Raw genomic sequence first — 27,377 nt, 5'->3', positions numbered from 1 at the left:
TATGCCGCTCTGCGCTGTCGGCCTCGCCCCACCCGCCCGCTTCTCTTATACCTCATGGAGGCCGCCTCTGCTCTCACACACTGCCCACTCCACGCACCAACTTCCGCCCTGCGCCATTCCACTTCGGTCCACCCGTTCCCTATACAGCCGCTGTGATGGCCGCAACGCCGCATCAGATCCAGCCACAAACACAGCCCCCACTGTCATCACACAGCTCCGCCACGAGTGAGAAGCAGGAACCATGTGACCCCGAGAAGGACCCCACGAGTGCTCCGATGCCTGGTAGCGACATTGAGAGCTTGCAGCGACGCGGCACCGACACCAGCATATTCAGCCGGTTCGCGCGTGCCATGACAGGCCTCAGCGCAAAGAGCGAGGACGAAGAGATTGGCCAAAGCCCCGAGGACATTGATTACCACCCGCCCGGCCTCCCTAGATTAGGCGCCTTCATCAACAGCGACGAGAACTTCTTGATGTGCCGCCGGTATGGCCTCCTGCACACGCGCGTCATGCTGTATCGGCAGGACGAGCTGCGCGAGCTCGAGGGCGAGCTGCTGGGCCTCGACGCCGAAGACCTGGAGGAGAATCCGGACATGCTGAGATCGCGGGTTCGCGACGACAGAAGAGCCGGCCAGCAGCGACGCGAGCTGATTCTCAAAATCGACCGAAAGCTCAAAGAATATGGTGAGCATGCAGCCTTGAAATCTTCACAGCGGCTCAGCAGAACTGACTCCCCGCCAAAGACGACTGCGTCTTCCGGGCACGCGCCATGGCGCAGCTGCCGGCGGTGACGGACCGCAACTACAAGAGCGTGTCGCAGTACGTGAAGAACAACGCGCCGGTGGTGTGGGCGGAACAGGACACCTTCACCGAGCGGCGGCAGGACTCGGTGGCGCTGGTGGACCCCAAGGAGGGCAGCTGGTTCGACGCCGCCATCGAGGACTTGCTGACCGCCCTGCCCTTCCCGCTCACCCGCCTCGTCTTCTCCGACCCGGCCCAGCGCCGCAGCACCCGCGACGAAAAGGTCCACCTCTACTCCAAGATGCGCATCGACTACTTCGCGCGCATCCTCATCGCCCTGCTGGCCGTCGGCCTGCTGATGGCCCCGGTCGTGGTACTCTTCTTCCACGACGACAGCGGAGGCCTGAAGATTGCCGTCATCCTCCTCTTCACCCTGTTCTTTGCCGGAGCCTTGTCCGTGTTTACCAAGGCAAAAAGACATGAAGTCTTTGCTGCCACGGCTGCGTAAGTGGTTTTTTCCTCTTTGTCACTTCCTGATTGCAAGCGAGCCACCGCCTGTCCCTTTGGCTCTACTTCTTGATTATATCAGACATCAGGTAAATAGGGCCAAATGCTGTGTTAGAAGTGTGGACAACTAGAATTATGGCCGCGAGGCCGCAAGATATCTGCCTAATTTTACTTTCTCGGCATCGTTTTCCCCCGTACCTCTCGAAAGTAAGGGTGTCGATAGATGCAACGGTGGCCAATGTATTTATTTGCCACGGAAAGCGTCATGGCTGGGGGCTCTTGCTTTCTGTTCACCAATCGGTGCTTCCCAAGCGCTCTTTTTTTTCTCCCCCAACAGTCCCTGGAAGAAGGCTATGCTGAGACAGTCAACATCGGGCAGGTACTGCGCCGTCCTCGTCGTTTTCCTGGGCAACTTCCAATAACGGGAAAACGCCTCAACAACGGCCGTGGTGCCCCCAAGTTCCTTACTCCGCCAGAGCCGGCCTCCCTCGTCTGCAAATGACCATCTGCTTTCTCGCAACTCTGCTGCACCATCGGTCGCGGAATGTCTCAAGAGATCCAGCCAATCTTGCATCGCTTCTGACCCACAGCCCTCAGCCCCATGTCCTTGACCGGTCACGGACTTCCAATTAGGCAGCCTCGCCACCACTTACGTACCCGCTTTGCTTCGGGCAACGACCCATGGACTGACAGGAGAGGACATCACATCACGCTCATGACTACATAACGAAATCTATGGACTACGATCAACCAAAATCCCTCGTGGGGATGATTCGCTACACGTATGGATACCCAGAGTGCGGTTCCTTTGCTTTTTCTTACATGTTCGGTGCAAACCGTCATATCACGACCTACGATTGTACGACAGAAAAGATTACATGGAAATGCAATATTAGAGGTTATACACCCCACAACCATTCGACATGGAACGTGGATCCAATGCTCGGGTTTATACGTATGATTAATTTATTTGAGGTAACCGCATGGTAGTCTCCTCGAGAAGTGCCTGGTATAATATCAGTTCGCATTATATTATAACAGTAGAGATGGACATGTGAACCGTCATCCGGACACGAGTGCACCGTAAAACAAAGGCCTTGATTCGCAGGATTGTAACAGGCTACGACAATGAGGTACATACAATCGAAAGAAAAGCTGAGGATTGCTCATTCAGGGTATCTCTGCTGTCGCAAAGACCTTTTTTCTCATCAACTCCAACAACAAAGAGGATGTAAACAGTAAACCAAAAACTTCCATGCCGCTCCTCATCCGAAATCCCCAGCCTGGTAATGTGCCGACGCCGCTGACAAAGGAACCAACGACCATGAAAAAAAAAAAAAAAAACTCCACGTCGGACCCAGTCCGACGAAACATCACACATAGCCCTCCTGGAACCTCTCCATGCCCTTCCTGATCTCCCTCACGATCTCCGCCGCCTCCTCCCTGCTCTGCGTCTCGAAGTCATACCGCTTGCTCTCCCGCTCGCGGAACACGACGACGCGGAACGTCTTGGGATGCTTGCTGCTCACTTTGCTGCCGACGACGCTCGTGAAGTGCACCGTCGTCGTCTTGCCCATGCCCGTCGCCTTGTTCGCGGCGTTGGCCGTCGTCGTGTCCGCGGGCATGATGTGCATGTACTCGCCGTCGAGGGCGAGCACGCGCGTCGAGCTGGACGTGAAGGACATGGGCTGCTTGCGCGTCACGATGTAGCGCTTGTACGACGTGTTGTTGGTCGCCGTCAGCGAGAGCAGCGCGTCCTGCTTCTGCGCGAGCGGGTGCACCAGCCCGCTCGGGCCCGGCCCGCCCTTCTGCTTCTTCTTGGGCGTGCCGCCGGTGCTGATGAGCAGCGGCGCGTTGGGCGACGAGGACCCCGGCGAGCCCGAGAGCCCGAAGGCGCCGTCGCCGACGAAGCGGCGCCGGGCGAGGTCGAGCTCGGTGCGCTGGCCGAGGGCTTCGACGGTGCGGTCCGAAGGCGCGATCGTGGACGTGCCGCTGACCTTCAGGACGTAGAGCGCCTTGTCCACGTTCAGGTCGCGACAGGCACGGTCAAAGACCTCGGCGAGATATGTGTCCGTTGTGACCTCGAGCGTCGAGACACGCGACGTGAAGTCGTCGGAAATGAAGTGTATGCGGAGCGTCTTCGGTGCACCCGTACGGGGAGTGAAGTTGGGCGCAGCGGCTGCCGGCGCATCCAGGAGACTCGTGCTGTCTTTCCGTATTGCCGAGAAGTACGGCCCGGTGATGGGATTTTGTTGGGGTGCGAGAAGCGGTGCGGGCGTTGGAGCTGTCACCGGCGGGAGGTTCGAAGTAGGATCAGCTTCCGGCGCCGAAGCCGTGGGTACTTTCTGCAATTCATTGCCGCCGCTTTCGCCCTTCGCCTCAGCGAACTCTCTGCTGTATTCAGGGGTGGACTTCTCGTTTTCTGCAAACTCTGACGCGGATGCTTCGACAATGGCGAACTCATCCCATGGCTTATCTCTTGCTCGCCCACGAACCGGCCGGTTGTTTGTGGAGGTGAAGTCCTGAATGGGCCGCGTTCGAGCAAAAGGTGGAAACTCATAATCGACCTCTTCATCCTCAATCATTCGTAGGACCCACTTGTTGATGTTCTTCTTCTCCATCGGGATCGGTGGCTCCAACCCATTCTCCTGGTACTTGAAGAGGGCACAACCGATAGCTTCGGCAACTATCACCTTTGTGCCTTCATCAACTGTCTTGCGAAGTAACAATTCAAACGGCTTGGTCGGCTTGGTAGAAAATGGTGCGTAAATCTTGATGTACAAAGGACTTGACTCGGTCTGCCCCAACAAGATACCGAACCTCTGCACCGGATCTGCAGGTTTACTCGACTTGGCCTTGAGTGCCTGTGTGAGGGCGCTGACCGGTTGCACCACGCTGATTGGGCGCGCTGGCGGCAAGGTCGGGAGGACTGTCTGCGCTTGCTGCTGCTTCGTCCGCTTATTCGGTGACGAGTTGTGAGGAGTGATGGCCGGCGGTATATTTTGAATCTGCTTGGGAGGCGGTGTAGAGTCCAATGCATCGGCTCCCACTCCAAGCAAAGAGTTCGAATCGGCCGTGCCGGCGAAGTCTGAGTCGAGATCGCTGTCCTCGGTTTCGTCTTCGTCATCCTCTTGAATCTTTTCTGAAAGCAGCTTGGATCTCCTCTGGAGCGAGCTGATCTGCTTCCTTTTGAAAAAGGATGGGTCGAGCTCGTTCTCCGAGGACATTTCACTGCTTGTGACGGTGTCTCTCCGGGGCCTTTCCTGGACAGTATCAAGAGCGCTCAAAGAGCCTCTGCGCACGCTGCTGGTCTCCGGAGGTCTGGATGGAGATGTGACCATGATGAGCTCGGGGGCATCAGCCAGCCTGGTCTTCTGTATAGGCGACGAACCAGCGCGCGACCGGACCGGCATTTTGGTGAACTTGATCTGCTGGGCCCCTCTCTGTCCATCCACGTCGTCGTCACTGTCGTCGCTTAGGTCACTGCTGTCCTCCTCTTCCAGCTGTTCCTTCCTCCGTCGCCGTCTCGTCAAGGGCATGGGTCCAACGGTCTCGTTACTCTCTCCCCGGCCGGTAACCATGCCGCCCTCGTCATCGTCATCACCGAAGCCGGGGCCAGTGAGGCCGGCAGAGCGCGGAGCTTGGAAATATTCCGAGGCAATGGCAGTAGGTATGGGCGGCGAATAGGTGCGCTTGATATCAGAGGTGTTGGGCAGCCAGCCGGAGGCGCGGAAGGCGGGATTGTTCAAAACAGAGGTGTTGACCGAGATGAGACGCTCGCCAACGCCGTCCTTGATGTTGGAAAGGTAGGCGGTGCGGAGCTGGTAGAGAACGAAACTAGGCATCGCGATTAGCAAATCGCGCGCCGACAGACAGTGGGAGGCGGAGAGCGGCCTTTCCCGCAGCTGCAGTCGGCCTGCTCTCGGCGGAGGCGGACGGCAATACGGACTCACTCTTCATTCTGGAGAAGCGACATGGTGCTAAAGAAAGAACAGGCAGGCTGGAGACAGCAGCATATCCCCAGCACAGCACAGCAGAAAGAGCGGGGGCAAGTGGCGTGGAGCGGAGCGGAGCGGTTCGGCGGTGGTGTCGGGCGCGGATGCGGAGGGGCGACACGCGCGACGCGGGTGCGCTACCTAGCCCGCACCTAGCCCGTGGGAGCTTGGATTCCTTCTAGAGATGCACGCTCGCTCTCTCCTCCAAACCCTCTCCCGAACTGCCACCGCCTCGCCCGCCGTCGCAAGCCTGCACCATGGGCCTCGTCGACTATTCTGACTCCGAGGGCTCCGACAACGACACCCCGCCCGCCCCCAAGCCCGCCACAGCCTCGGCCGCCACAGCCTCGTCCGCCACAGCCTCGTCCGCCACATCGAAGCCGGCCTTTCAAAAAGTCGTCGACCGCTCCAACCCAGGCAAGATCCGTGTAAATCTGCCTTCCGCCGCAGCCTCAGGCCCTGCCGATGCCCAGCCCTCCGCCGACGAACCTCCTGCCAAGAGAGCGCGCACCGCCGGCGGCGCTTTCAGTGGCTTCAACTCCTTCCTGCCTGCCCCCAAGAAGTCGGGCGGCGCGGGTGCAGGTGCGGCAAAGAACCAAGGCTTGCGCAAAGGTGTTTCCCTGAAGACAAGTGCAGCCCCTGGCTTCAGTCGAGAGCCGGTGGAGGAGGTGGCGCAGAATGACGATAGCAAGCAGGACGACGGCGATGAAGATGCGTATGGGCCCGAGGCTCCTGCCGACGAACCAAAGCCTACCGAAGAGGTCAAATTGGTCGGGAAGCCGATGATGTTCAAGCCTCTGTCCGTTTCGAATAATGCCAAGAAAAAGAAGAAGGCAGTGTCGACGCTGCCGCCCATGCCAAAGGCGCCGAAGCCTGCAGGGCAAGCGGCATCTGCTCCGCAAGCAGAGAGGGCTGCTGCTCCGACTGCGTCTGCTCCCAAGCCAAAGCCCAAGGTTTCCCTTTTTTCCATATCCCAGGAGGAGTCAAGCCCGGTTCCTAGTGCGTCGGGAGGAGAATACCAGCCCTTGCTCTATACATCACAACAGACCAGTAAGGTAGAATATGCAGATGGCTCAGAGACCACGACTCCGGGTCAGTCAGCCGGCCAATCCGTTGATCGATCGGCTGGGCCACAATCCTTGGAAACTATCGCCTCCGATCTCAACCTCACTGAAGCCCAACGGCGCCAGCTGTTCGGCCGACAGCGCGGAAAGGGCGGCCATGATCTTTCTGCCATAAGCGTTGCCAACTTTAATACCGACCAAGAATATGCTCACAATGAGCAGTTGAGAGCCGCCGGCGAGACAGTCCAACACAACCCGGTCAGGTCCATTGCGCCTGGCAAGCACTCTCTGAAGCAGTTGATCAACAACGCCACCACTCAGAAAGATGCTTTGGAGGAGCATTTTGCCTCAGGGAAGAGAAACAAAAAGGAGGCGGGTAGTAAATATGGTTGGTGATCGAAGAAGGAAGAGATGAAAAATAGCTCTGTCTTGCTGGCTCTGTGGGTCATGAAGGAGGGCGAGCACGGATCAGGTTAAAGGCTGCCAAAAGTAAGGCGGAAGCTTGGAGGATACCCAATTAGGAAGGGAAAATCGTGGCACTAGGAAGGCCATGAAGCCAAGAAACTAAGAAGCACACGTGGTTCCCGTGGATCTTGCTGGGCGCTACGTTTTTAACCAACGTGCTCGCATGCCAACACAGAAGCAGAAAGCAAGGCGCACCCGAAGGGTTGCCGTTTCCTCTTCCGGCACGCATTCACTTGGGTGTTACTTTATCTCTTGCCTCTAACGCCACTGTCATGTACCAGTCAACACCTACGTCGAACGCAGCGCCGCGGCCCGCTCTCAACTTCAATCCTAGCGCCTAACGCTTCCCCATGGGTTCCCATTAAAAAAAAAAAAAAAAAAACTCACTTCCTCCCTCTCCAACCCATCTATCGCCGCCATTGCTTCCAACGCGAAAATCGCAAAGAGGCTCCTTCACCCGGACACATTCCAATACTTTGAAAGTCTCCTCCGCCAAAACGAGAAACCCTTCGTCGTGATGGGCCCCAAGCAGGAACTCATCGTTTACATACATTCCATCGTCCTCGAGAAGCCGTCTGTCCTGATTATGACGAGGGAGCAACTTGAAGACGCCGTCGCAGCCGGTACGTCAAACCTCGACAGAACCTGCTTTCCGATCATCTTCACCATACTGCTGCCATCGAACACAACGTCGAATCTCGACTCACGCCCCAGTTTCGCGCCCTGCCGGTCCTGCTCCCCACCGGCCCAAGCTTCACATCATGGTTCATAAAACCCGCAGACTGATCCTTCGCCAGACCCGGCCCTCCGCCTGTCGCACAAGGAGATTCCGCGTGGCCACCGCCAAATCGAGATCTTCGGTCTGGATCTGATTCCGGAGGCGGAGCGCGAGAAGTGCGCCGACTACCCCAACATGGGCTCCTCGATCGCAGCCGTCACTCTGCCCAACCGAGTTTGGCTGCAGCGTCAGATGGCCAACCAGTTCACTGAGCTCTACATCCTCTCGGTAAGCGACCTACCACCGTCTCAGTCTATGCGTGGGTGTGATGGAAGCGATGCGGGACGTGGTAAGTTTAATGGCATGTCAAAATTGGCACAGTCTCTGCAACGTCCTCGCACACACAGCTCTTGTTTGAGGCAGAGAATGAGTGGCTGAATTGATGTTCGTATGAACAGATGTAATGTGACCTAGGCGTTCGGAAGCCTGAGACGGGTACAGAGTCTCTGAGATGCGACGCTCCTACACCCAAGAAGACGAGGGCATGGAAGGCACGGGGTCCACAGTCCAGTCCTGGATTTCTGTGAGGGGAATTTGGGGTACACTGGTCACCAACGTCATTGACATTGGTATTTGGTTTAGAGTCAGCATTGGGGCCAGAGCTCATAGGCAACCGATGTTTGGCTTGGTCAGAACCTGATAGACGGTACAAGACCATTGTTCCGAGGTTTTTTGCCGTGCGTTTCATATGATTCGTTCCATGACGACGTTGACTTGATCCGCGGGATGGGCATATATATGGGAGAGTGCAGAATCGCCGGGTGAGTTTCGAGGCGGACGCGTCGCGACCCCAGGCGCTTTGACCATCTGGCTTGTGCGGCTGCCCGGGCGGAGCCTTGCGCGCCACGACTCCGGAGCTCCTGCGCAGCTCAACAACCACCAACCTCACCTCCGCGCCCTCGCCCACTCAACCTCCTTCGACCGTCGCCGCAGCCGCAGCATCGTGCGCCATCATCCTTTGCTTCTTCGCGCGTCACAACAACACAGAATGCCGCCTGCAGGTTTGTACTAGCCCTTCCTTGCCCTCCATCGCTGCACATCGTTACCTCGTCTTTGCATTTGCGCTGTCGATCTCACCCCGTCTACCGCACCTGGGCCCATGGACGCACCCAATCTTTGGATCCGAAGGCCTACCTCCTCCTGGCCACCGCTCTGGAGAGCTTGCCTTGAGCGCCCGCCGCTCCAACCTCCAATCCATCCCCGGCGATCGAAACATCAGAACAGAGAGGATGTTGGAGGTCCAGAGGGGGCGAGTTCCTCCCGGCACGACAATAGATGCCTGGCCGTGAAGCGCCAGTAGAAGAACACGTATCAGCGTGTGCGATCAGGGAGAGCATTGGTACAGGCCCTTGCACGCTGGTATTGCGCACCCTCCGCCCTGGTCAGTCAGCTGAGAGCGCCGACTGTATGTCGCACGAGGATCCTGCCTGGGCGCCGGTCATGACTTTGGCCTGTGGCTTTAAGTTGTCGATAGATAGTGGCCCATGAACCACCAAGACAACTATTACCACGATGGGATGCTAGAGGACTTTTGGATTATGCCGTCTCCCCAGGAATCCAGCCGCGCACGACGGGAGGCCCACCCTTCATCCCTGATCATATTCATTGACACTGCTTCCGTCACTATTCGATTGCGGTTGATCAGTATACTGACCACTAATGCAGATAATGCTACACCTCTGCCTCCCTCTGTTGAGGCGGCGTATTACCGCAAGTGCATTGCGCTCAAGCGCCGTCTCAACGAAATCGAGGCAAACAATGAAGCGGCCCGGCTGCGCAAGGTGCGCCTCGACCGAGCCATCTTGAAAATGCGGTTGGAAAGAGCATTCTTGCTGGAGCGACTTGCGGAAAGAATGGCTCCCAACGTGGACGACTCGGACCGCAGCACCAGCCCTCCTCCAACTGTACGCCACCAACTCTCTCCCTCGCTTGGAAGCTCTGTCAAGCCTGACATTAGATGCTCGCAGCCGCAAGAGAAGCCGACGCGTAGCAAGCGCACTGGCCGTCAAAAGACACCTCCGCTCGAAGGCCACCAAAGCGGCAGCGTACCACCCCATCACTCCCCAGGATCTGTCAGCAACACCACACAGCAGCCACATGTCCACCCATTGCATGCTATGTCGTCAGCGCAATCAACCCCTGATCCAGTTCGTCCGAACTCGGCAATTCCTTACGGCAACACGTCAGTACCCACAGGACTCAACGGGACTCCGTCATCTACGCCCTACAGTGGGCCTGCTCAGCTGCCCGCTATTCCTACTGCCGGCAGTTCTGCACCTACCTTGCCACTACCGCACCCAGACTTTGGTGAGAGCAGGCCAGACGATCGGGAAAGGCCGCTCAGTGCTGCGAACAGCACGTCTGCTGCCAGTGGCGATTACGGTCGTCCCTTTGCGGCAGCGTCTGCGCCTGGTACACAAGGCGCTACTGGCGAGGTGCTCAGTGCTGGTCCGGAAATCAGATCGGACGCAAACGGTGAAAGGAGGATTGTGCAGCAGGACACAGAGATGGGAGAGGCCGATGCAGCCCCCCGGGACTCCGAAGATGCAGAGGCTCAACCTGGAGGTGTTGGCTTTACCGCCGTAAACCGGTAGAGGGGGAAAAAATACTCACACTCCCTACTGATTGCAGTTGAGCTGAAGCCGTGGATAAAACGTAATATTCCACCTTTATCAGAAGTTGAGCTGAGGGTGGTTCTCTACTATCTCCATTCCTTTCTTTCGGTCATCCAGTTAAGATAATTCGTGCAAAAGAGAAATGGGGGGGGGGCAATGGAACAAGCACGAGCAGCAGCGGCGTTGCGGGATTACGGACGAAAAACCTCTTTAGCATGTACGATTACCTGACACCATCAAAAGAACGAACTGGCTTTCTTTCACCCGTCTGGATTCAAGCATGGGTGATACTCTCGGCCTTGGATTCATTTGCCCCCGCCGATTGGTCCAAACCACGGTGAATCCGCTTGACATCGAAGCTGCGGCTATTGTGACAATATGGGGCATTCTCAAGAACGAATCCTAGACGTGGATCATGCACCGCAGCCGTTCATTTGGAATCAGCTAAAAGACATGATCGCACCGATGGCCATGGTTGACAAGGTCGTTCAAGGACAGGCCTTGCGGAACAATTACCGCCACTCGTTGATGATCGGGTAAAGAAGGGGTTTGAGTGACGTATGTAAGCAGTGTGCATACCGCGGGTGACAGTTCGTGGCCTTGTTTCTTACCCATGTACGGACATTTCCAGCCAATCGGTTCCCCCCCATCTCTTGTATCCCGCTCCGACGATCCTTCACTACGGATCGCCTCCAGCGGCTTTTACTCTCCGCATCCCGTACTTGTCACCTCGTTGGTCTCTCCATATCCTTTCAAGTATCAAATTTGCCCCAGTTTGCTCCCCGTGGTGGCCGTTGACATGCAGCAGGAGAACATTTGCATAGCCACGGAAGACTATCTTGCCAAGGGCTGGAACTGAGAACATATCCGCATACGGATGAGTCGGGCTCTTGACATCAACGTAGTCCGGATCACGACCGTCGGAGCGTAGGTACCCGACACGTGCCGACCGGAGGAAGGTCCGACCCAGGAGCGGAGGTGGCGCGGAGACGCCTGTCAAGTGCGACGTCGAGGCAGAGCCGTGCCTGGCTCCAAAATGTCTTCAATCGCATGGTCCTACAGCAACAGGCACCGGGCTTACCGAGACACGGTCAAGCTCAATTCTCTTGTCGGAGACTGAAATACTCTGGTATGACTCTAACGGCTCGCTAAGTCCAGACGCGAGTGGCGTCGTTGAACTGCCCACAGAAACCTGCCTCTTCCGTCGACCAGGAGGACGAAGCTATATCTCCTGTGAACCAATATCAGCAAGGACCCAGGCTGTCAACGAGCGGTCTGCGCCATTTGGAGGGGCAGGATGGAGCGCTGCTCACATAGTCGATCGCCCCCAGAAACACCGCGAACGGACTTCCATTGAGTGTGGTTCCTCTTCCTCGCTTCGGCGTCAAACGCCACGAGCACAGCACCCGGCGCCGATGCTGTTCAGTGCGGCCGGAGAGGCCTTGTTCTCAAGAGGAGGGGGGATATACATACTAGGGGGGGGCTTCTATCGGATCATCGTCTCCTAGGCTGGCAGCACCGTCCACACAGCGCGCGATGCGGAGCTCGGGCCGCGTTCGCGCTTGCGGATCTCGACTGATCCGCATCGTCACTTCGACCGTTTCACTCGGACTGCCACTCGTGGGAGGGGCGAGGATGCTGGTGGCATCTGCCAAGAGGTTTGTTCGACATTGCAGTCTATCATTTCAACCCGCACGAATAACTCCAGAAGCAACAGACTCGGCCGTGAACGCGTTATCAAAAGCAAGGAAGCCAACCCATAGGTGGACATGGAGCCCCGCATCTATGTTTGTTTCCAACGGGCCCAAGGAAAGACATCAACAGGGTGGGCGGCCGTTATGCATCCCTCACAGGATCGTAAGGAACTGGGTCGTCTTTAGTACGCACGGTATCTTGTGGAGAAGACAACAGGGCTTTGAGGGGACCAAAGACCGCAAGCGTACCTGTTCGTCTCTCGGGATCGGACGCGCTCGGCAGAGCGACAGGCGATTCGTTTTCAAGAGGAGAAACTTCGTTGAAGTCGTCGGAGTCTACGCTGTCAATGCTGGGTCCGGGGCAGGAAGAGTGGCGGCAGCAGTACCTGGATTGCGCTTCTTGTTCATGCCGTACCGGAAAGCGTTCCACAACATCCAACGGATGACCCAGTTGTCCTCATTCTCGCCATCCAGGAAGCGGCCAAGCAGGTAGTACGGCCGTGTGGTCGGGCTGGCCAGGCTGTAGATGCAGAGAACCTCGCGGTGCATAGCTGTCTCGGTAATCTGGCTGGAAGAGAAGGGAGGTTGCACCGTCATGTCGTCCCGGCACTGGGGCACCAGGTTCTCGCGCCGCTGATACAGCCGGGCACGGCCTTCCATGGCCTCGCGCTGGCCGGGAGGTTAGCACACACCTCTGTCCCTCTTTCCCCCTCCCCTTCTGTCTCTATCTCTGTCTCTCTGTCTCTCTCTTTCTCTCTCTCCTCACCTTGATGGCCATGTATGCCTGGCGGTCGCCCGGGCGGTCGTTGGACAGGCCCAGGCTCTGGAGGAAGTCGGCTTTGGATCTGCTCACGGCGAGCCGCACCATGTTGGCCGGTCAAGGGCCCGGGTCGGTTGCGAGGAAGCTATCCGGCACAGGGCGGAGCAGCGGGCTCGGGCAGGCAGCGAGGCGAAGCCCGAGGGCCTCAAATACCGAAAGTCCCAGCTGGCCACGGCCGGCTGGGGCGGGAAAGTGCGGGGACGGCAGCCAGCTCATCGGCCTGATCAGCCAGGGAAGCCGTGAGAGAAAGTTGCTGCCTCCGTCAGTCGACGGCCGAGCAGAGCAGCCATGCTGATCCTTGCTGTTGCGACACTAGGATCCTTGGACAAGGTTAAGCTGCGGCAACGAGGCGGGCTCTGGAACCCTTCCACTGGCGCGTCCGCCCAGGGCCCTGGCGCGTTCGATGGGGATCTGCCGTCAACCTCTGGGCGCCAGCTGTGGCCGAATCACCCCTCCGCCGGCGCGTGGCTCGGGGCCTGCCCGAAGCAGCTTCCCGCAGACGAAAGGGCTGTAAGCGAGCGCCGTCTTGCCCGCCGCCAGCCAGCAAACACGCCTCTAGCATCGACGGCAGTGGCGCCGGTCCCGCTGACTGGCGATCCGCGGCGGGCGTGGGCGTCTCGGGTTCGGGAGCAGCGCGAGCAGCGCAAGCAGCGCGAGCAGCGCGAGCAGCACGGGCAGCGCGCCGCAGCGCTGGGCCAGGCTCGACGGCCAGACATGCTGCTCCCTTCCCCCAGAGACCTGGCATGGGCCACATGGACCGGAAAAGGCTTTCTCGCGCGCTCGCTGGGTCGTGCCGCCTGCCCGCCCACTCACAAGCCGCCGTCCGCCGCCGTGCAAGGATACCGGCCGGCAATAACTCACCTCCCATCAGTCCACTTGCGAGCCAGATCGGCATCCTCACTCTCTCGCCACTCGACCGCCCAGAGCGTGAGACTGCCGGAGCGTGGAGCGTGCTTGCGGGGAGCTTGGCCGCCGTGGGCTCCGCTGCGCCAATCCCGGCCGGCCAGCCACCTATACTACGCCGGAGCGCGGCGCCGGAATGTCGGTGCGGGCTGCCACCTAGGTCGAGGACGGAGTGGGGGTTGCTGCCGGCGCCGGTGGATGGCGACTCAGACGGAGCCGCAAGCGCGACAGCCCGGCCTGATCCGCCGCTGAGCCACCACCATGCGTGCCGTAGTCGAGCACACGCGGCGGGACGGACGTTGTGCGGACAAATGACATGCATACGCCGGCCGGCGCACACGCCTCCAGCGCCTCCAAATTTCCTAGCAGCACCGCCACGAAGCCATCACTTGCAGGCGGGCAATGCCGGCTCACTCAGGGCCGAACTTGATGAAGAAGAAAGGAGCAAGGTTTGGGTTCTCTTCAGTCCTGTACTCAATTGTCTCGGTGCTCTACTGGCATTCTAGCTGACTGGATGTTGAAAGGAAAAAGACAAGGAAATATATGGACAGCGGAATTGGTTGGAAAAGATGCGCTTTCTCTCGCCCGTTCTCGTGGCCGGTGCCTGCCTGCACGATTCTCGTTCAGTTGCCGGTGCCCTCGTCTGCATTGCGTGCCGGATAGGCTGTCGACGCCTAGTCGTCGCCCTCAACGAGGTCCTCGACGTCCGTGTCATAGAGAGGGTTGCTCTTGATGAGCTGGTCGACGTCGCGCTTCTCGTCCTTGGTGTTGCCCGTGATGGCGTCGCCGACCTTCTCGAACGGCTTCTTCACATCGTCCCAGTCGAGGGGCGCCGCCTCACGCTTCTCCGAATTGCCGGTGATGGCATCGCCGACCTTCTCAAACGGCTTCTTCACATCGTCCCAGTCGAGGGGCGCCGCCTCACGCTTCTCCGAGTTGCCGGTGATGGCATCGCCGACCTTCTCAAACGGCTTCTTCACATCGTCCCAGTCGAGGGGCGCCGCCTCGCGCTTCTCGTCCTTGGTGTTGCCGGTCATGGCGTCACCAACCTTCTCGAACGGCTTCTTGAAATCGTCCCAGCCGAAGGGCGCGGCCTCACGCTTCTCGGTGTTGCCGGTGATGGCGTCGCCGACTTTCTCAAAGGGCTTCTTCACATCGTCCCAGTCGAGGGGCGAGCGCTTCTCGTTGGAGCTCTCGTCGTCGCCGCTCTTACCGGTGAGGAAGTTGCCGACCTTCTCGAAGGGCTTGGCAACGTCGCCCCAGTCGAAGGGCGAGCGCTCCTGGACACGGCTGCCGCTGAGTTGGACGACGCCAGACGAGGACGTCTTGTGGGTAGGCAGCTGGGCCGGGGCGGCGTTGGCGGCGAGGATCAGGGCCGCGAAGGTGGTGGCGGAAGAAATATGCATGGCGGCGAGCAGCAGACGGAAAGAGCGTGGATCGGCTATCGGGGTGAAGGAATGGCGAGAGGTGAAGAAACAAACAATGCGGGGTACAAGAAGGGTGTTTTAGACCGGGGCGAGGTGGGAGGCGAGTCTTATATTGGGCCACGGCGCTTCGTGTTGGGCTGGCGCCCTGGCCGCGCGACGGGGGGATCACTGGCAAATACGTGTCTCACTGGTGGCCCACGCTGTCTCAAGGGAATTGTCGCGTTGACCACCCCGTCTCCTGTGCGCTCGTGTGGTCAGGGGGCCGGACGACGGATCAGCGCCGCCACCTGCTCGTTTCATGTGAAGTGAGTCTATTTTGCGCAGGGTCGGCCGTGGAGCGGATCGACGCGCACCGCGCCTTGTTGCCATGACGTGGGCCGGGCCCACCGCAGGGCGAGGCACTCGCGGATCGAAACAGACGTGGAGCTGGATGTAAAAGAATGCGGACGTGAACAAGACGGCAGGTCGGGTCCATCATTGTGCGACAACGCCCTCGGCCCGACCGCTCCGCCGCCCGCCGCCCGCTGACCGCCTTCCCGTCCAGCTGCCGCGTCCCGTGATCTGCGCCTGCCGCCTGCCGCCTGCCGCCTGCCGTCTGCCGCCTGCCTGCGGCGGTTCTGCCGCTGCCCCAGTCGCCCCAGTCGCCCACCTCCGCCGTCCGCCTCACAACATCAGCACAGCTGCAAACCAGCCAGCCTACCTACTAGCTCGACGTCCGACTACCCGCCCGCCCATCTCCCGTGGCTGCGCAGCCCGCACGCCGCAGCCCGCACGCCACAGCCCGCAAGCCACCAGCTCGAGCTGGCGGATTTAACCGCGGATTCATGCAACCACAAGCTTCCCCCAAAGCGCATGAACCCCCAAGCTGGAGTGGAGCACACGATACGACGAAAACGAGGCGCGAGCAGGCCTGGAGGAGCCAGCCCGGGCGCAGATTCTCGGTAGCAGGAAGCCCGAAGGCGGCTCCCAGATGAGCTTGTCCTGCCAGCCGACATACATATGTGTACCCGACCCATTGGACGACGGCAGCCGCCCTTGCTTTTTGCATCGGACGACACGCTCGACCGGGGTCTTGGGCTCCGAATGCGAGGAGCATGGCCTTGTGATTGGAGCCGTCCCCCCGCTCATCGGATAGCCCTTGATCCTGCTGCAAGCACTGTTGCCGATGCCTATGGGAATAACAGCAGCGAACTGGTCGGGATCATTTCTCTGCACTCGACATGTCCGCCGTCGATCCTGCCACCCCGCCGACGCCCACTAACCCCACGCAAGCGTGCTGTAGAGCAGGTAATTTTCCGCGCCATTAATCAATGACGCGTGCTTGTCGCTCTATCCTGTGCTTTGGGGATTTTTCACTGTACTAGCTCTGCAGTAGCCGCCATTTGACCGCCGAATACGGCTCGATTCCGCCTGTCTCGATCGGTCTCAAGCCCACTGACTACGTTACTACGTGACGTGGTGTGGCCTAGGTAGGCATCGATAATGCAGCCGACTACCTGACCTTTTTTCCTTGCCGTTTCTGCCAGCAGAGAGACGAGCATCTGTCGACAGACTCGCAGTCATGGCGGGCTTGGCTTCTATCGATCGGAGCGGCTCCGTGGCTGTCTATCCTGCATCCGATGGCTCTTCAGAAATCCTGCGAAACGCATCGGTACCCAAATCCCCCGCTGGACCTAAGCACGCATCAACAACTATCTCGTTTCGTATGCCGGCTGCACCTTCCTACGTCGGCCTTGGAAACAGACTAGGAAGCTGTAACCGCTAGTGGAGACTAAGGGCGGAGCCGCGCCAACAGGCGGGGGAGGAGTGGGCGTCCCGCAGAAGCTGTCAAAATCGTTATGAGATGGACCTCAGTCGACTTTGTGACCCACCGCCCGAAAAATCCTACATCAACAACGCCTTCTATACCACAGCCTTTTGGTTCCCGCATTCCAACCAAGGCCTTATGATGATCATGATGGACAGGCCGAGATCAAAAATGAAGGTCGTGCGATATTGACGGCTTAGCGTAATGCGTGAGGCGTGCATCCCGAGCTGCAAGGCGTACCACATGTTGCAGTTTCCTACAGTCTTATGTGGCATACCAACGCCAAGCTTTATGAGCAACTCGGCGCTGTCGCCGAAAGCCTTTGGGCAACTGCGTGGAGGCGTGGAGCAACTCATCTACCCCCAGCACCGCAACCGGTGTCTCGTCCCCACCATTGCCCATGTCACCACATTTCAGCGGATCACCTTCCCTTTTTAACATGCCCCGCCAGCCATCTCTCACCTGTCGTATTATACAAGAGCAGCCTGATCCTAGCCCTTTCGCCACACCGGAGAATGCTCCGCTTAGTGCCAAGCAGTCAACGGCAACCTTGTCCGAAAAAGTAAGAAAGGATCAACCACATCTACTCCTCAATAGTCAGCACGGGACAATCCGTTCTGTCTCTCCGTGAATGCACGAAAACCCAGCTGAAATGGCTACGACCACTGACGGCGAAACATGTGGCATCGGTCACACGGCAAGCCTCACTCCATTTGGCCCCGCCGTCCTTTCCTTTATCTCTACATTTCGGGCTCTTCCCTAGCCACCCGACTTAGCTCAGTCCTTTGTTTATCTTCCGATGCCATGAACTTCCCTCAATTCAATCATCCGTAGGCTCACATCGGCTGGCGACATGTGCATGCCGTGTAAGTTTGATTTGTTGCACCAAAGCGTTGAAGAAACGATTCGGAGCGGGTCGTTGGGGTAACTGTGCCGAGCCTCTAATGATGATTGAATTTGCCCCCAATCACCAACGATAACTTGCGGCAGATGCTGAAATGATACAGTCTGTATCATTTTCAAACGTTTCTTTTTTTTCTTTTTTTCAAATGCAAACGAGACAGGTAGTCAGGAGGCTCAGGTTAGGCCATTATAGCTGCCTCCCGGCAGACTTGTATTATCCGAAGTCGGGCTACCATGCTTTACTAATTGGTGACGTAGGAAGGTTCAAAGAAAAAGCACATCTAGATTTAGACTTTTACTTCTACTTCTACAAAATAAGGCTTAATATGTAACTCTATAATCGTATAGAAGAGTAAAATAGGAAGAGCGATAGCACTAACATATTCACCACATTCCAGGCGTGGTTATCTTTTTAAGCTAAATAGTAGACCATAACCCTACGTTTTAACGAAATGTCAGCTTCCGATAGTGCTAGAGTGGGATGATGTAGAGTTATAGGTCTTACGGAATTAAAGTCTCGTAGGGCTTAGGCAGTCGTTGAAAGCTTTTCGACGAGATAGTCCACGCTGGCTCAAAACCTCAGCACCGCCAACAACTGACTCCCCCATGCTAATTTTGGATACATTGTGCCCGTAGAAACCCATGCAAGAGTCATTATGTAACCATGAATAGAGAATTCATAGCGGCAACGTGCGATTGTAAAATGAATAGCCAGCAGCGTTGGAAGCCCAGCCATCTAAGTGCTTGAGATCAGCCCTCACGCTTATTGTCATTGCGGTGGAACCCCCATCAATCAGGTCACAGAGCCATACCTGCATAATAAGATTACACCGCAGAAGTTAGTTCACATTGCATGCCCTCCTAATTCCCCTCGGTCTATTCCATGCTTGGAAAGCCACTCCTCTCCTTACCGCTCAAAAACACCCTATATCCTTCAAAACACCTCTACTTACGGTCACCATCGAAGTACAGACTGTAGCCTTTTTAGTTACGCAGACCAAGACGTCTCCCGCGCCTTCTTCTCCATCTTCGTGAATTATGCATTCACTATATATTGCTACAATCCTCGAAAGCCTTTTTGGACGTGAATGACACTAACCGGAATTTACGCAGAGGGTCGGAGGAATGCTGAAATAGGATACTCGAGTACAACAGGCCAATTGGTCCAAGCCCTCTCAATCAGTAGTGAAGGATCCTTTAAATCGTTGAACCGTCGTATAAGTCAGCAGTGATTTCCCTCTTGTCAAGCACTAAAGCACGCTTGCAGCATCATGAAAGGAAAAAATAATGACTTTGGAAGAATCATGACGAGATCCTCGAGGAGTGAATCACCAAACCGTGGTTACCATAGGGTATCCTCCGTTTTTATCAGCAATTATGCGTCCTCCCGTTATAGCACGTCCTTTGTGTGCTACTCATGCGCAAACCCTTTCTCGACCGGCGAGCAAGGAGCCTCGTCCGACCGATCGCTTCCCTCCCTCCGGGTCAGCAATCCATACATACCCCCATCTCTTCTCTGTCCTAGACGACAACACCCTTCCTCCCGATGCCACCTCCTCGTTTCATTGCTAGCAGAGCGATGACAAGCGTGCCCATGCAAAGGACGGCGGTAATGATCATGAATGCCGCATCCGCGCTGTTCTTGACGCAGCGATCGAGCGCGCTGCCAACCGAGTGGGCGCCGCAGTCTTGCAGCCTGCCCTTGTTGTCCTTGATGCAACCGCCGTTGGTCAACTCGTTTTTGCCGAGCCTGTATCTATTCTCGTCGGACTTGGAGCTGCATGAGAGATGACGCAGCTTGACGGCGACGGCCTGTGAACTTTGTCAGCCATTATTGCCATTTTCTTGCTCTCTTGTATATTATCTCTGGTGGAGGCCGGGGGTGAATGACAAACTTGGGGTTGGGTTTTCTCGGAGGAAGGGTGAAGAGCTTACGATGCCACCGGCGAGGAGGAACAGGGCAGCTAGAGCGTCGGCAGCGACCATGATGAGACCAGCCAGGGACTCGATGAAGATGGCGGCGACTCCTATAAGACCGACGAGCAAGGCGAAACCACCCGTGAATGCGGCATAGTTGTTGGCTGCAACGGTGCCGTAACTTTGGCTTTTGATGAGGGTAATTGAGAGGCCAAGGACAACGGCGGCACAGATAATCTGGAACGTTCGGGCGACGCCGTTGATGACCAGTAGCGCCATTCTGGGAGGAAGCGGTGGTTGATGGGGATCTTCTGTGCCCGGTCACGAGTGGACGGCGTGTGGATGTTTTCTCTGGTGTTTAGAGTGGCAGAGTGGGAGGGGCCAGGTTGCACTTGACAGGAGGGAAATTGGATGGTATGGAGGATGTCTGCAGGACTATATAGCAAATAGCCGGGGAATGGATAATACTGGTTTGAATCCTTCGCAGGCAGTGCTTCGAAGAAACCGGGCAACAACGCGTCCTCGGTCACAGCGCATGCTGGTACCCGTACGTTTGACACCACTCAACCGAAACGGTAGGCTTTGCAGAGAATCGCTTCTCGGCATACGGCTAGATCGGAGTAATGGTGTGACGGAGCAGGTTGTGTGGCGGATTGCTGCCCCTGCATAGCCGCCTTGCCGCCTGTGCGACTGCATTCCAATGGGCGAGCGATATTACTGGACGCGGAGCGGTGCATGGCATTCGATTTGGCTTTCGTGTCAAGGTCCTGGGGGCTGAAGGTGGTGTAAGAAGTTGTGGCCAGGATTTACATGCGGCATCCAATGCTGCCCTATTTTTGGCTTTGGAAGCTTGTTCTTGCATCCAGTGAAAGCATGTCACTCGACACACCGAGCCGTACAATGTGGAAAGCGATGCGTTGCAAGCCTCGATGTTCACCAGGTACCGGCACGCCGGCTCCTTGCTCACTGTGTAGTGTTGATCATTGCCATTTGAGGACGGTATTCTCGCGAGACTGGTAGATGACTGCGCCATGCGTATCCCACAATTTTCAATCAGGGCAAATAAATTAGAAGCTACCAGATCAGACCAGCAAACCGACGCTTGGCCCTTTCTGGCGTCTCCGTGGAGCTGGGCGATATGCAGAGCGCTGCACGTGGCCGACGACACGTGGGCAGGCAAGCCAGAAGCATCTGCAGCCACACGGAACAATCATATTGCCAAGGTGCTGCAGGCCTGGCATGCATCGACTATCAACGACGTGATAAGCTTTGGAGAAAAGAAGGCAGGCGACGGGCCGGGTCTGACAGGAAGGATGGCGTGCATGTGATGAACGACAGCCATCAGTCATCAGTCATGGCGACGAGAGTAGTAGTGCTGATGAAGGATAGGTAGGTAGCCGCGGCGGACGGCTAGGCTGCCTAGCGTACCGGCGACGGCGCCGTCAGCAGGCGTATCAAACGCCGTCGCGCTATCACGGCGGCGCGCAGAGTAGCGTCAACGGGCAGCGGCGAGTGGTCGGCTGTGGGCCTGAGAAGCCGTGAGGCCGGGAAGCCGCGAAGCCGCGAAGCCGCGAAGCAGCGCGCACAGCGGGGCCAAAGGTGATGAGGCTCGGCGCAGGGCCGAATGGCCGGTGGTGTTGGGTCACAGGGCGCGAGGGCGCGAGGGCGCGAGGGCGTGGGGTCGCGGTCGGATCGGTCCAGGCACCAGGCATGCCAGGCGTGGGCCGTTGACCCGTTGACTTCAGCTGGAGCTCGCTTATTATTAGAGCTGGTTGGGCTGGCCGGGCTGGCCGGCCGTCGCGAGCGCTGATCCAAACGACGGCGGCACAAAGCAGCGCAAAACTCCTCTCAGCCTTACCACGCCATGGCCGAAGACGGAGAGGCTGGTGGGCGCCGGCCGCCATGCCAGGGCGGGCCCAGCTTCGCTTCGTCTCGCCTGCGGCCTCGAGAGCACATGCCGCCGCGCCCACGCTGCTGATATGCTCCCTCCCTGACGCCGTCCCACCGCAAGACCCGCGCCGTTGACCGCCTCGTGCGCGCGCCCGCCTGGAACATTGCCCCTCGAGATCTTCACACCAAACTCCACGCGATCTTCGCACCACGCCCCAGCCCGATCCTCCCTCCCCAAGCTGCCTGCGCCCCAGCTCCAGCCGCTGGACGAGCCCTCCGTGCCTCTCCCTCCGCCCGCCCAGCGCTGATGTCACCCGCCATCCGGCCTTGACTCCCGCCTGCGACGAGCACAATGGCCGCCGCCCCCCAGCGCCCCCCGTCGCCGCCCGAGCACGTCTACGACCCGTACCACAACGCCTACCGCTACCTGCATATGCCTGACACCTCGTGGATCCGCCATCGCGACCCCCCCGAGTTCGACGACGCATTGCTGCAGAGCCTCGAGCAGAAGCGCCAGGAGCTCGACGCAAAGGTCACCCGCTACATTGCGAAGAAACAGGGGCAATTCAACGACTATGTCGCCGAAAAGAACCGTCGCTACGACCTGCGCGCCGACGACCGCCAGAAGCGCCGCCAGGCCCAGCACGACCGCGACCAGGAGCAGGCAATGGCCGACGTGTGCGACGACCAGACCCCCGCCCCGCATCTCATGGACGACGACAACGAGGCCAAGTGGTTCACAAAGCAGCGCGAAGAAGACGCGCGCAAACGGGCCGAGGCCGTGTCCGAAGAGGTCGCACACTCCGAGCCTAGGCATTCCAGCGTGCCCGACGTTGCCGCCCACCCGGCCTCTCTGGGCAGCGTCCGTGAAAGAGACTCGGAAATCCTGCAGCTGCTGCCCGGCTTTTTGCCCTTGCTCGAGGACCAGGACCAGCTGAGCAGCTCCGCCCCTGCTGCCAACGGAGCCAACATCAGACCTGCCAGAGATCCTCGCTCCGAACTCGTGCGCTCCTCCACCATGCCGCCCGTCCTCAAGCACAGCCCGGCTCCGCGCCGCTCCTCGCTCAAGCAGTCCAATGGAGAACGCCCGGGAAGCGCCCGTAAGGCCGTCCGTCTGAGCCTGGGTCCCAGGATTGTAACCCCCACACAATCGCCGCCGGATGATCGGCCTTTGAGCTCTATCGAGTCCAGCGCCGAGTCATCGCTGTCCGAAGAGACGCTTCGAGCAATTCAAAGGGAAATTGAGGAAGCAGACCGGTGGAAATCGGAGCCCGAGAGGGTCTACACCGAGGAGATTCCTACCGAAGATTTGATGTCAGCATCGGCCAGCCAGGATCACCACCGTGCGCAAGAAACGACCGTTCACAATCAGATTGATACACCAGCATCCGTGTCTCCCGAAAAGGGAAAATCAAGAGCGCAAGCTGCTGGTGAAGAAGTTTCCATCGACAGTTCAGGCCCAAAGAAACAGCAGTCTCCTCCCCAGAGCAAACCAAACTACGCCGAGAGTCCCATCAATTTCAACAAGGAAGAGATCCCTCAACGTCCATCTGCAAGCCTAGGGAGGAGGTCATCACTCACCGAGGAGGCCAAGTCGGCGCCGAAGGAGCCGAAGAAGAAGAAGAAGAAGAAGTCCAAGACGCAGTCGATCACCGGCTTACCCACATACACTCCTGTACGAGCGCCCACGACAACAGCTCTCTCGTCCACGGCGCCTGAGATTGGCGCCTCCTCTGCCCGCAGCATTGGGCCTGCTTACCAGCCCGCTTCTCCAAATGCGTCCACCTCTCTCTTGTCAAGTAGCTTTGTCGACGCCAACAACACCGGTATTTTCTATCCAACTCGCTCCCGCCCGCCACCAAGCCACATGAGACCAGACGAGACGTCCCTCAGCGCTGTCGAGGTACCTCTGCCAGTGGGAGGATTCAGCAGCGAAAGCGTGTCGAACAGCTATGGAAGTGTGCTGCGGGGGACCAGCCTGGGCGAGTCGTTCATGGCGCTGAACTTTGCGCGGCGTATGGCGGAGAGGGAGAAGGCGCAGAACGAAAGCGCAGGCAGGAAGAAGAACAGCAAAGCTGGATCGACGTCTTTGCAGCAGCCGCTCAAAGAAGAGGACGAGGAAGATGAGGAGGGCCGTGACTCCGAGGCGGAAAGACTGGCTAGGAAACGCGAAGAAAAATACTCAAGGGACAGGGAGCTGGACGAAGATGAATTTGCAGGAGAACTGGATCTATAACACATTTTGGAAGTTTGCTTTCGGTGTAGTGTGTCGAAAACGGAAGGGGAAAGGCATAGGATGGTTGGATCTGTCTTTTGGTTATCGAAGGGGAACTCAACTGCTATATATTGGACACTTAATGCGAGGTTGGGAAGGAGCAGGCTATAATCACTAAGGCAGGCTGCAAAATATATAATGCAGCTACCCGGAACACTTCGAGCTGATTAGTTAGGATATTTGCTCTTTTTTTTTCCCCCCCTTTGGAGTCCCGTATGCATCCTGCTTCCACAGGAAGAGGGGCGGCAACGGCGAAAGGGAAAGGGAAAGGGAAAGGGAAAGGGCAATCGAAATGGTGAGCGAACACATTCTGAAAAGGAATGCTTCGGGTGGCGGGGGAAAGAGATGGAAGGCAAAGGGAAAGGACAAGCAATAGCGTATATGGCGTCAGCTACTGCTGCTACTGGCCTTGTTCTGGACGCCTGATGGCGCCAGGCGGGCGAAAGTCCGTAGTGGAGAGTCATGTTTGGGAAGGAATCACGACACCCATTTGGTGCAGAGTAATGCTTGTCGCCACCATGCAGGTTTAGTTCCCCCTCCCCAACCACCCCGAAGAGGCGGTGTCTACCACGCGAGACCATGCTCTTCATTTCGACCAGTGAGCTATCACAGAATAGCTCTTGCGAGCTCAAATATCCTGAGTAACTCCAGGGTAGAATCAGGGGAAATATGACCAAGCAATGATCAAAGCTCCTGAGGTGTACGGCATAGTATCGTGTGGCAGCAGTCCGAAGCTAGCGGGAACTAGAGGGTAAGTAGGTAGGCGAAGAGAGGTTGTCTCTCCCCAAGGAGCATGATCGAGGGCAAGAAGGATGGTACGGAAAACGCTTGAGATGGGTGGCTTCACTCAGCCATGGTCTGGCCTGCGATGAAATTGGACCACCATGCGACCAGCAAATGCAAGCTGAATTTCTTCTTTCTCGTTCTGCCCTCCGTCGTTTTGCCTTATCGGCCTCTTTCGAATTCTCGTTCAACTGCTTCTATATACATGCATGAACTGGTGGCTTATGCTATGCATAAGTTCACGTTTTTGGGATACCTTCAAAAAGCTTCGCACAGTTCCTTCGATCCCTTCAAAAAAGAAAAAGAAGGTTGAGGCGGCCAACCTTCCTTCTGCGTCCTCTCCTGATGCTCTTGATTCTCGTCTTCGGGTGTTCCGCAGGATACGGTGCAAGTTGTCTTACTGTTAAAAATATGTCATTTACAATCCAACTGCTGTCGGGGGGCTGTGGGCGACATGGAGGCATGTGCGTATATCGTCGGTCCACGCAAAGTACTCCTAGAGGGTTAGTCAATACTAGCGAACGTGGTGATGCGCCATGAAAAGAAGTTTGATATTCCCAGTCTCCCAAAACCCATGTGGTATGATACACCGTAGTTGCAGCCATTGCTTTCGAGAACGTGTTTAAAGTCGCTGTGTCCACAGCCGTTCCCAATTTTTTCCAGAATGTGAGGAAAGCTCCTCTCAACGTCCCATCAACATTGCCCTGCCAGCGACATTGTTCCGCCTCATTCTCGAGCTAGTCCCGGTGTTCTTGGGAGCCCAGCTTTATCAGAACAGATTTGTGGTAGCAGGTGGTCATTTATGCGGAGAACTTCTTGGTGATTTTGGCGATGACTGTAGGAACTGGTCAGACTGTCCGTTTGATTACATTCCTTCGAACAGTCGAACTTACCGTGCAGGGCGACGACGCTAATGATGAAGCCGACAGACAGAACGAGCACGACAACGGGGTCGACCTTGAGGCCGGGAGACTCGTCGGTGTAAAGCCCTACAAAGTGTTAGCTTGTTCATGTTCTCTCTTCTTTCATCTGTGAGAGAATTGGAGTCGCAGTGCTTGTTTGCTGCATGGCGTTGCGCAATGCTGCCCATCACCGCGCACAGGGGCTTTCCCCCACCAGCTCCTGAAACGATCGAAGATATGCAAGAGAGCGAAAGAGTACATACTCAACATAGTGCTGCTGCTACCGCCAGCGCCGGCGGCGCGGGTGCTGCTGGGACGGGCATTGGCAACCTTGTCGGCGCGGTCGGCGGCAGCCTTCCTCCTGATGGCCACGGCAGGGCCACCCGGGGGTTTGGGAGACGAGGGGCGGGCAGTGGTGGAGCCGGTCGCCGGGGGCGAGTTGACGGGAGAGCTGGAGCGAGGGGAAGACTGAAGGATCTCGGGTCAGCTTGAGGCGCAATTGAACGGCGATGCGCGACAGGCGAGCAAAGGCGAGCGAATGTGGTCGGCGGAATTTGGAGTGGGGGTGAAGCGCTCCCCAGCAAGCTTTGACAGCGGCGACGGTGAAGGGGCGGCGCGAATCCAGCGAGCTCCAAGGTGAGGGCGGAGCTCATCTTCCCCCATCGATTCGAGCGCAAGCCGGCTGGAGAGCATTGAAGGCGCAGGCGAGGAGAAGCGGCAGGGCAGACGTACCATGGTGCTAGTCGTGAGGCGTGTTGGACGGGAAAGACCGGGTATCTCGAAAGCTGGGGAGTGGGTGGGTAGGGAGTGGTGGTGGTGGGTTGAAGCGCTGCGTGTTGTCTGGAGTCGCGCTCCGATTAAGGCCACGCTTCTGGAATCGCTAGCGCCGCAGCGCCGCCCTCACAACCGACTCTCCCTTGCACGAGCCACACCACCGACCCCCGCCCACGCCTGGGCTCCAATCCGGAGAGTGTGCTTTGCCCTGCTTGCCTTCAAAGCCGGACAGCTCGCAAACGACGGGTTCCCACCTGGTCGACCGCTGGCTTGTAGCTTCTCCGTCCACTCCCTTCTGGGGCTGGCATGTTCACCGGCGGACCATCAGTGCTCCCAGTCAGCAATCCCAGCACCGGACTAAAAATTTACGGAAAAGAAAAAAAAAAGAGGCGTGGAGGCGACAGTACATGCAAGTCTAAGAGCAGGCTTTCGGAAGAAGAGGATTGTCCAAACGGCAGCGTCCAATTTAACGCGCTTTGCTGCCTACGCTGACCGGCCACCTGTTCCATCACCCATTGAGTCATCTCCAACCCCCGTCTGAGGTTCGATCATTCGTGAGTGCAGAAGGGACAGAATCGTCTTGCTCGGAGAGGAAGCAGACTCTTCCAGACACGTGGCCCCTACATCGACCCTGACTTTGTACATTTATATTACGGAAAACTTCTCCTCCGAACGTTCGACTAAACTGGACCTGAGTATCCGCTGGCTTGCGTGTAGATTGACTAGAATTCTTACATCGTGGACTTCGAGATGTCTATGCGGCTTCCTTCTGCAAACATCTCCTAGACGACTTCTTTCGACCCTGTAGGTCTACTGCCGACAAGCAAGGGACACAGGTTAGTTGCCGCAGAAACGAAGTGATCCAACGATTGCAGGTGTAATAAGAGTCGGGAGGACTGCTCACTTCCTAAATTAAGGAAATGCTCATGTGCTGAATAATCCTCCGTTACTCTCCGAGATTTACCCGGCGAACACTCGCGTCGCGATTTTCTGTTTCTGTCGAGTCCTGCTACTATACAGGCATCACTACAAGCATGCCCTCTCAACGCTCAGCTACGAGGTCCTGATAAGCAGCCGCCAATCGTAACGAAGTAAAGCAGGTGGCTCGTCCTACCAA

At 57.4% G+C, this 27,377-nt stretch overlaps 10 protein-coding genes across 10 annotated transcripts; 5 read left to right on the top strand and 5 right to left on the bottom strand.

Annotated features, from left to right (window-relative positions):
* Positions 1-155: 155 nt before the first annotated feature.
* BKCO1_1900063 (uncharacterized protein) lies at positions 156-1,249 on the top strand (the record flags this gene model as incomplete). The annotated part of the gene is made up of 2 exons (XM_020272090.1): positions 156-684; positions 744-1,249. 2 exons carry the CDS (start codon positions 156-158, stop codon positions 1,247-1,249), a joined length of 1,035 nt encoding a protein of 344 aa, XP_020131212.1.
* Positions 1,250-2,621: 1,372 nt separating this feature from the next.
* Positions 2,622-5,093, bottom strand: BKCO1_1900062 (stress-activated map kinase-interacting protein; the record flags this gene model as incomplete). Its single annotated transcript, XM_020272089.1, has 1 exon — positions 2,622-5,093. One exon carries the CDS (start codon positions 5,091-5,093, stop codon positions 2,622-2,624), a length of 2,472 nt encoding a protein of 823 aa, XP_020131213.1.
* A 407-nt stretch (positions 5,094-5,500) lies between these two features.
* On the top strand, positions 5,501-6,703 carry BKCO1_1900061 (mitotic checkpoint protein prcc protein; the record flags this gene model as incomplete). The annotated part of the gene is made up of 1 exon (XM_020272088.1): positions 5,501-6,703. One exon carries the CDS (start codon positions 5,501-5,503, stop codon positions 6,701-6,703), a length of 1,203 nt encoding a protein of 400 aa, XP_020131214.1.
* Positions 6,704-7,289: 586 nt separating this feature from the next.
* Positions 7,290-8,077, top strand: BKCO1_1900060 (uncharacterized protein; the record flags this gene model as incomplete). Its single annotated transcript, XM_020272087.1, has 3 exons — positions 7,290-7,395; positions 7,570-7,839; positions 7,965-8,077. The coding sequence occupies 3 exons, from the start codon at positions 7,290-7,292 to the stop codon at positions 8,075-8,077; spliced, it is 489 nt and encodes a 162-aa protein (XP_020131215.1).
* A 957-nt stretch (positions 8,078-9,034) lies between these two features.
* On the top strand, positions 9,035-10,144 carry BKCO1_1900059 (hmg box protein; the record flags this gene model as incomplete). The annotated part of the gene is made up of 1 exon (XM_020272085.1): positions 9,035-10,144. One exon carries the CDS (start codon positions 9,035-9,037, stop codon positions 10,142-10,144), a length of 1,110 nt encoding a protein of 369 aa, XP_020131346.1.
* A 1,857-nt stretch (positions 10,145-12,001) lies between these two features.
* Positions 12,002-12,727, bottom strand: BKCO1_1900058 (sigma-70 region 2; the record flags this gene model as incomplete). The annotated part of the gene is made up of 3 exons (XM_020272084.1): positions 12,002-12,195; positions 12,246-12,528; positions 12,626-12,727. 3 exons carry the CDS (start codon positions 12,725-12,727, stop codon positions 12,002-12,004), a joined length of 579 nt encoding a protein of 192 aa, XP_020131345.1.
* Positions 12,728-14,256: 1,529 nt separating this feature from the next.
* Positions 14,257-14,988, bottom strand: BKCO1_1900057 (isoform cra a protein; the record flags this gene model as incomplete). The annotated part of the gene is made up of 1 exon (XM_020272083.1): positions 14,257-14,988. One exon carries the CDS (start codon positions 14,986-14,988, stop codon positions 14,257-14,259), a length of 732 nt encoding a protein of 243 aa, XP_020131342.1.
* A 4,252-nt stretch (positions 14,989-19,240) lies between these two features.
* BKCO1_1900056 (non-classical export protein) lies at positions 19,241-19,915 on the bottom strand (the record flags this gene model as incomplete). Its single annotated transcript, XM_020272082.1, has 2 exons — positions 19,241-19,531; positions 19,655-19,915. The coding sequence occupies 2 exons, from the start codon at positions 19,913-19,915 to the stop codon at positions 19,241-19,243; spliced, it is 552 nt and encodes a 183-aa protein (XP_020131341.1).
* Positions 19,916-21,878: 1,963 nt separating this feature from the next.
* On the top strand, positions 21,879-23,762 carry BKCO1_1900055 (uncharacterized protein; the record flags this gene model as incomplete). Its single annotated transcript, XM_020272081.1, has 1 exon — positions 21,879-23,762. One exon carries the CDS (start codon positions 21,879-21,881, stop codon positions 23,760-23,762), a length of 1,884 nt encoding a protein of 627 aa, XP_020131344.1.
* A 1,622-nt stretch (positions 23,763-25,384) lies between these two features.
* On the bottom strand, positions 25,385-26,179 carry BKCO1_1900054 (preprotein translocase sec sec61-beta subunit; the record flags this gene model as incomplete). Its single annotated transcript, XM_020272080.1, has 4 exons — positions 25,385-25,419; positions 25,478-25,573; positions 25,750-25,937; positions 25,992-26,179. 4 exons carry the CDS (start codon positions 26,177-26,179, stop codon positions 25,385-25,387), a joined length of 507 nt encoding a protein of 168 aa, XP_020131343.1.
* Positions 26,180-27,377: the final 1,198 nt, after the last annotated feature.

This window comes from Diplodia corticola (genome assembly GCF_001883845.1).
Source record: "Diplodia corticola strain CBS 112549 chromosome Unknown scaffold19, whole genome shotgun sequence".
Lineage (NCBI taxonomy): Eukaryota > Fungi > Ascomycota > Dothideomycetes > Botryosphaeriales > Botryosphaeriaceae > Diplodia > Diplodia corticola.
This window is presented reverse-complemented; position numbering and strand designations above follow the sequence as displayed.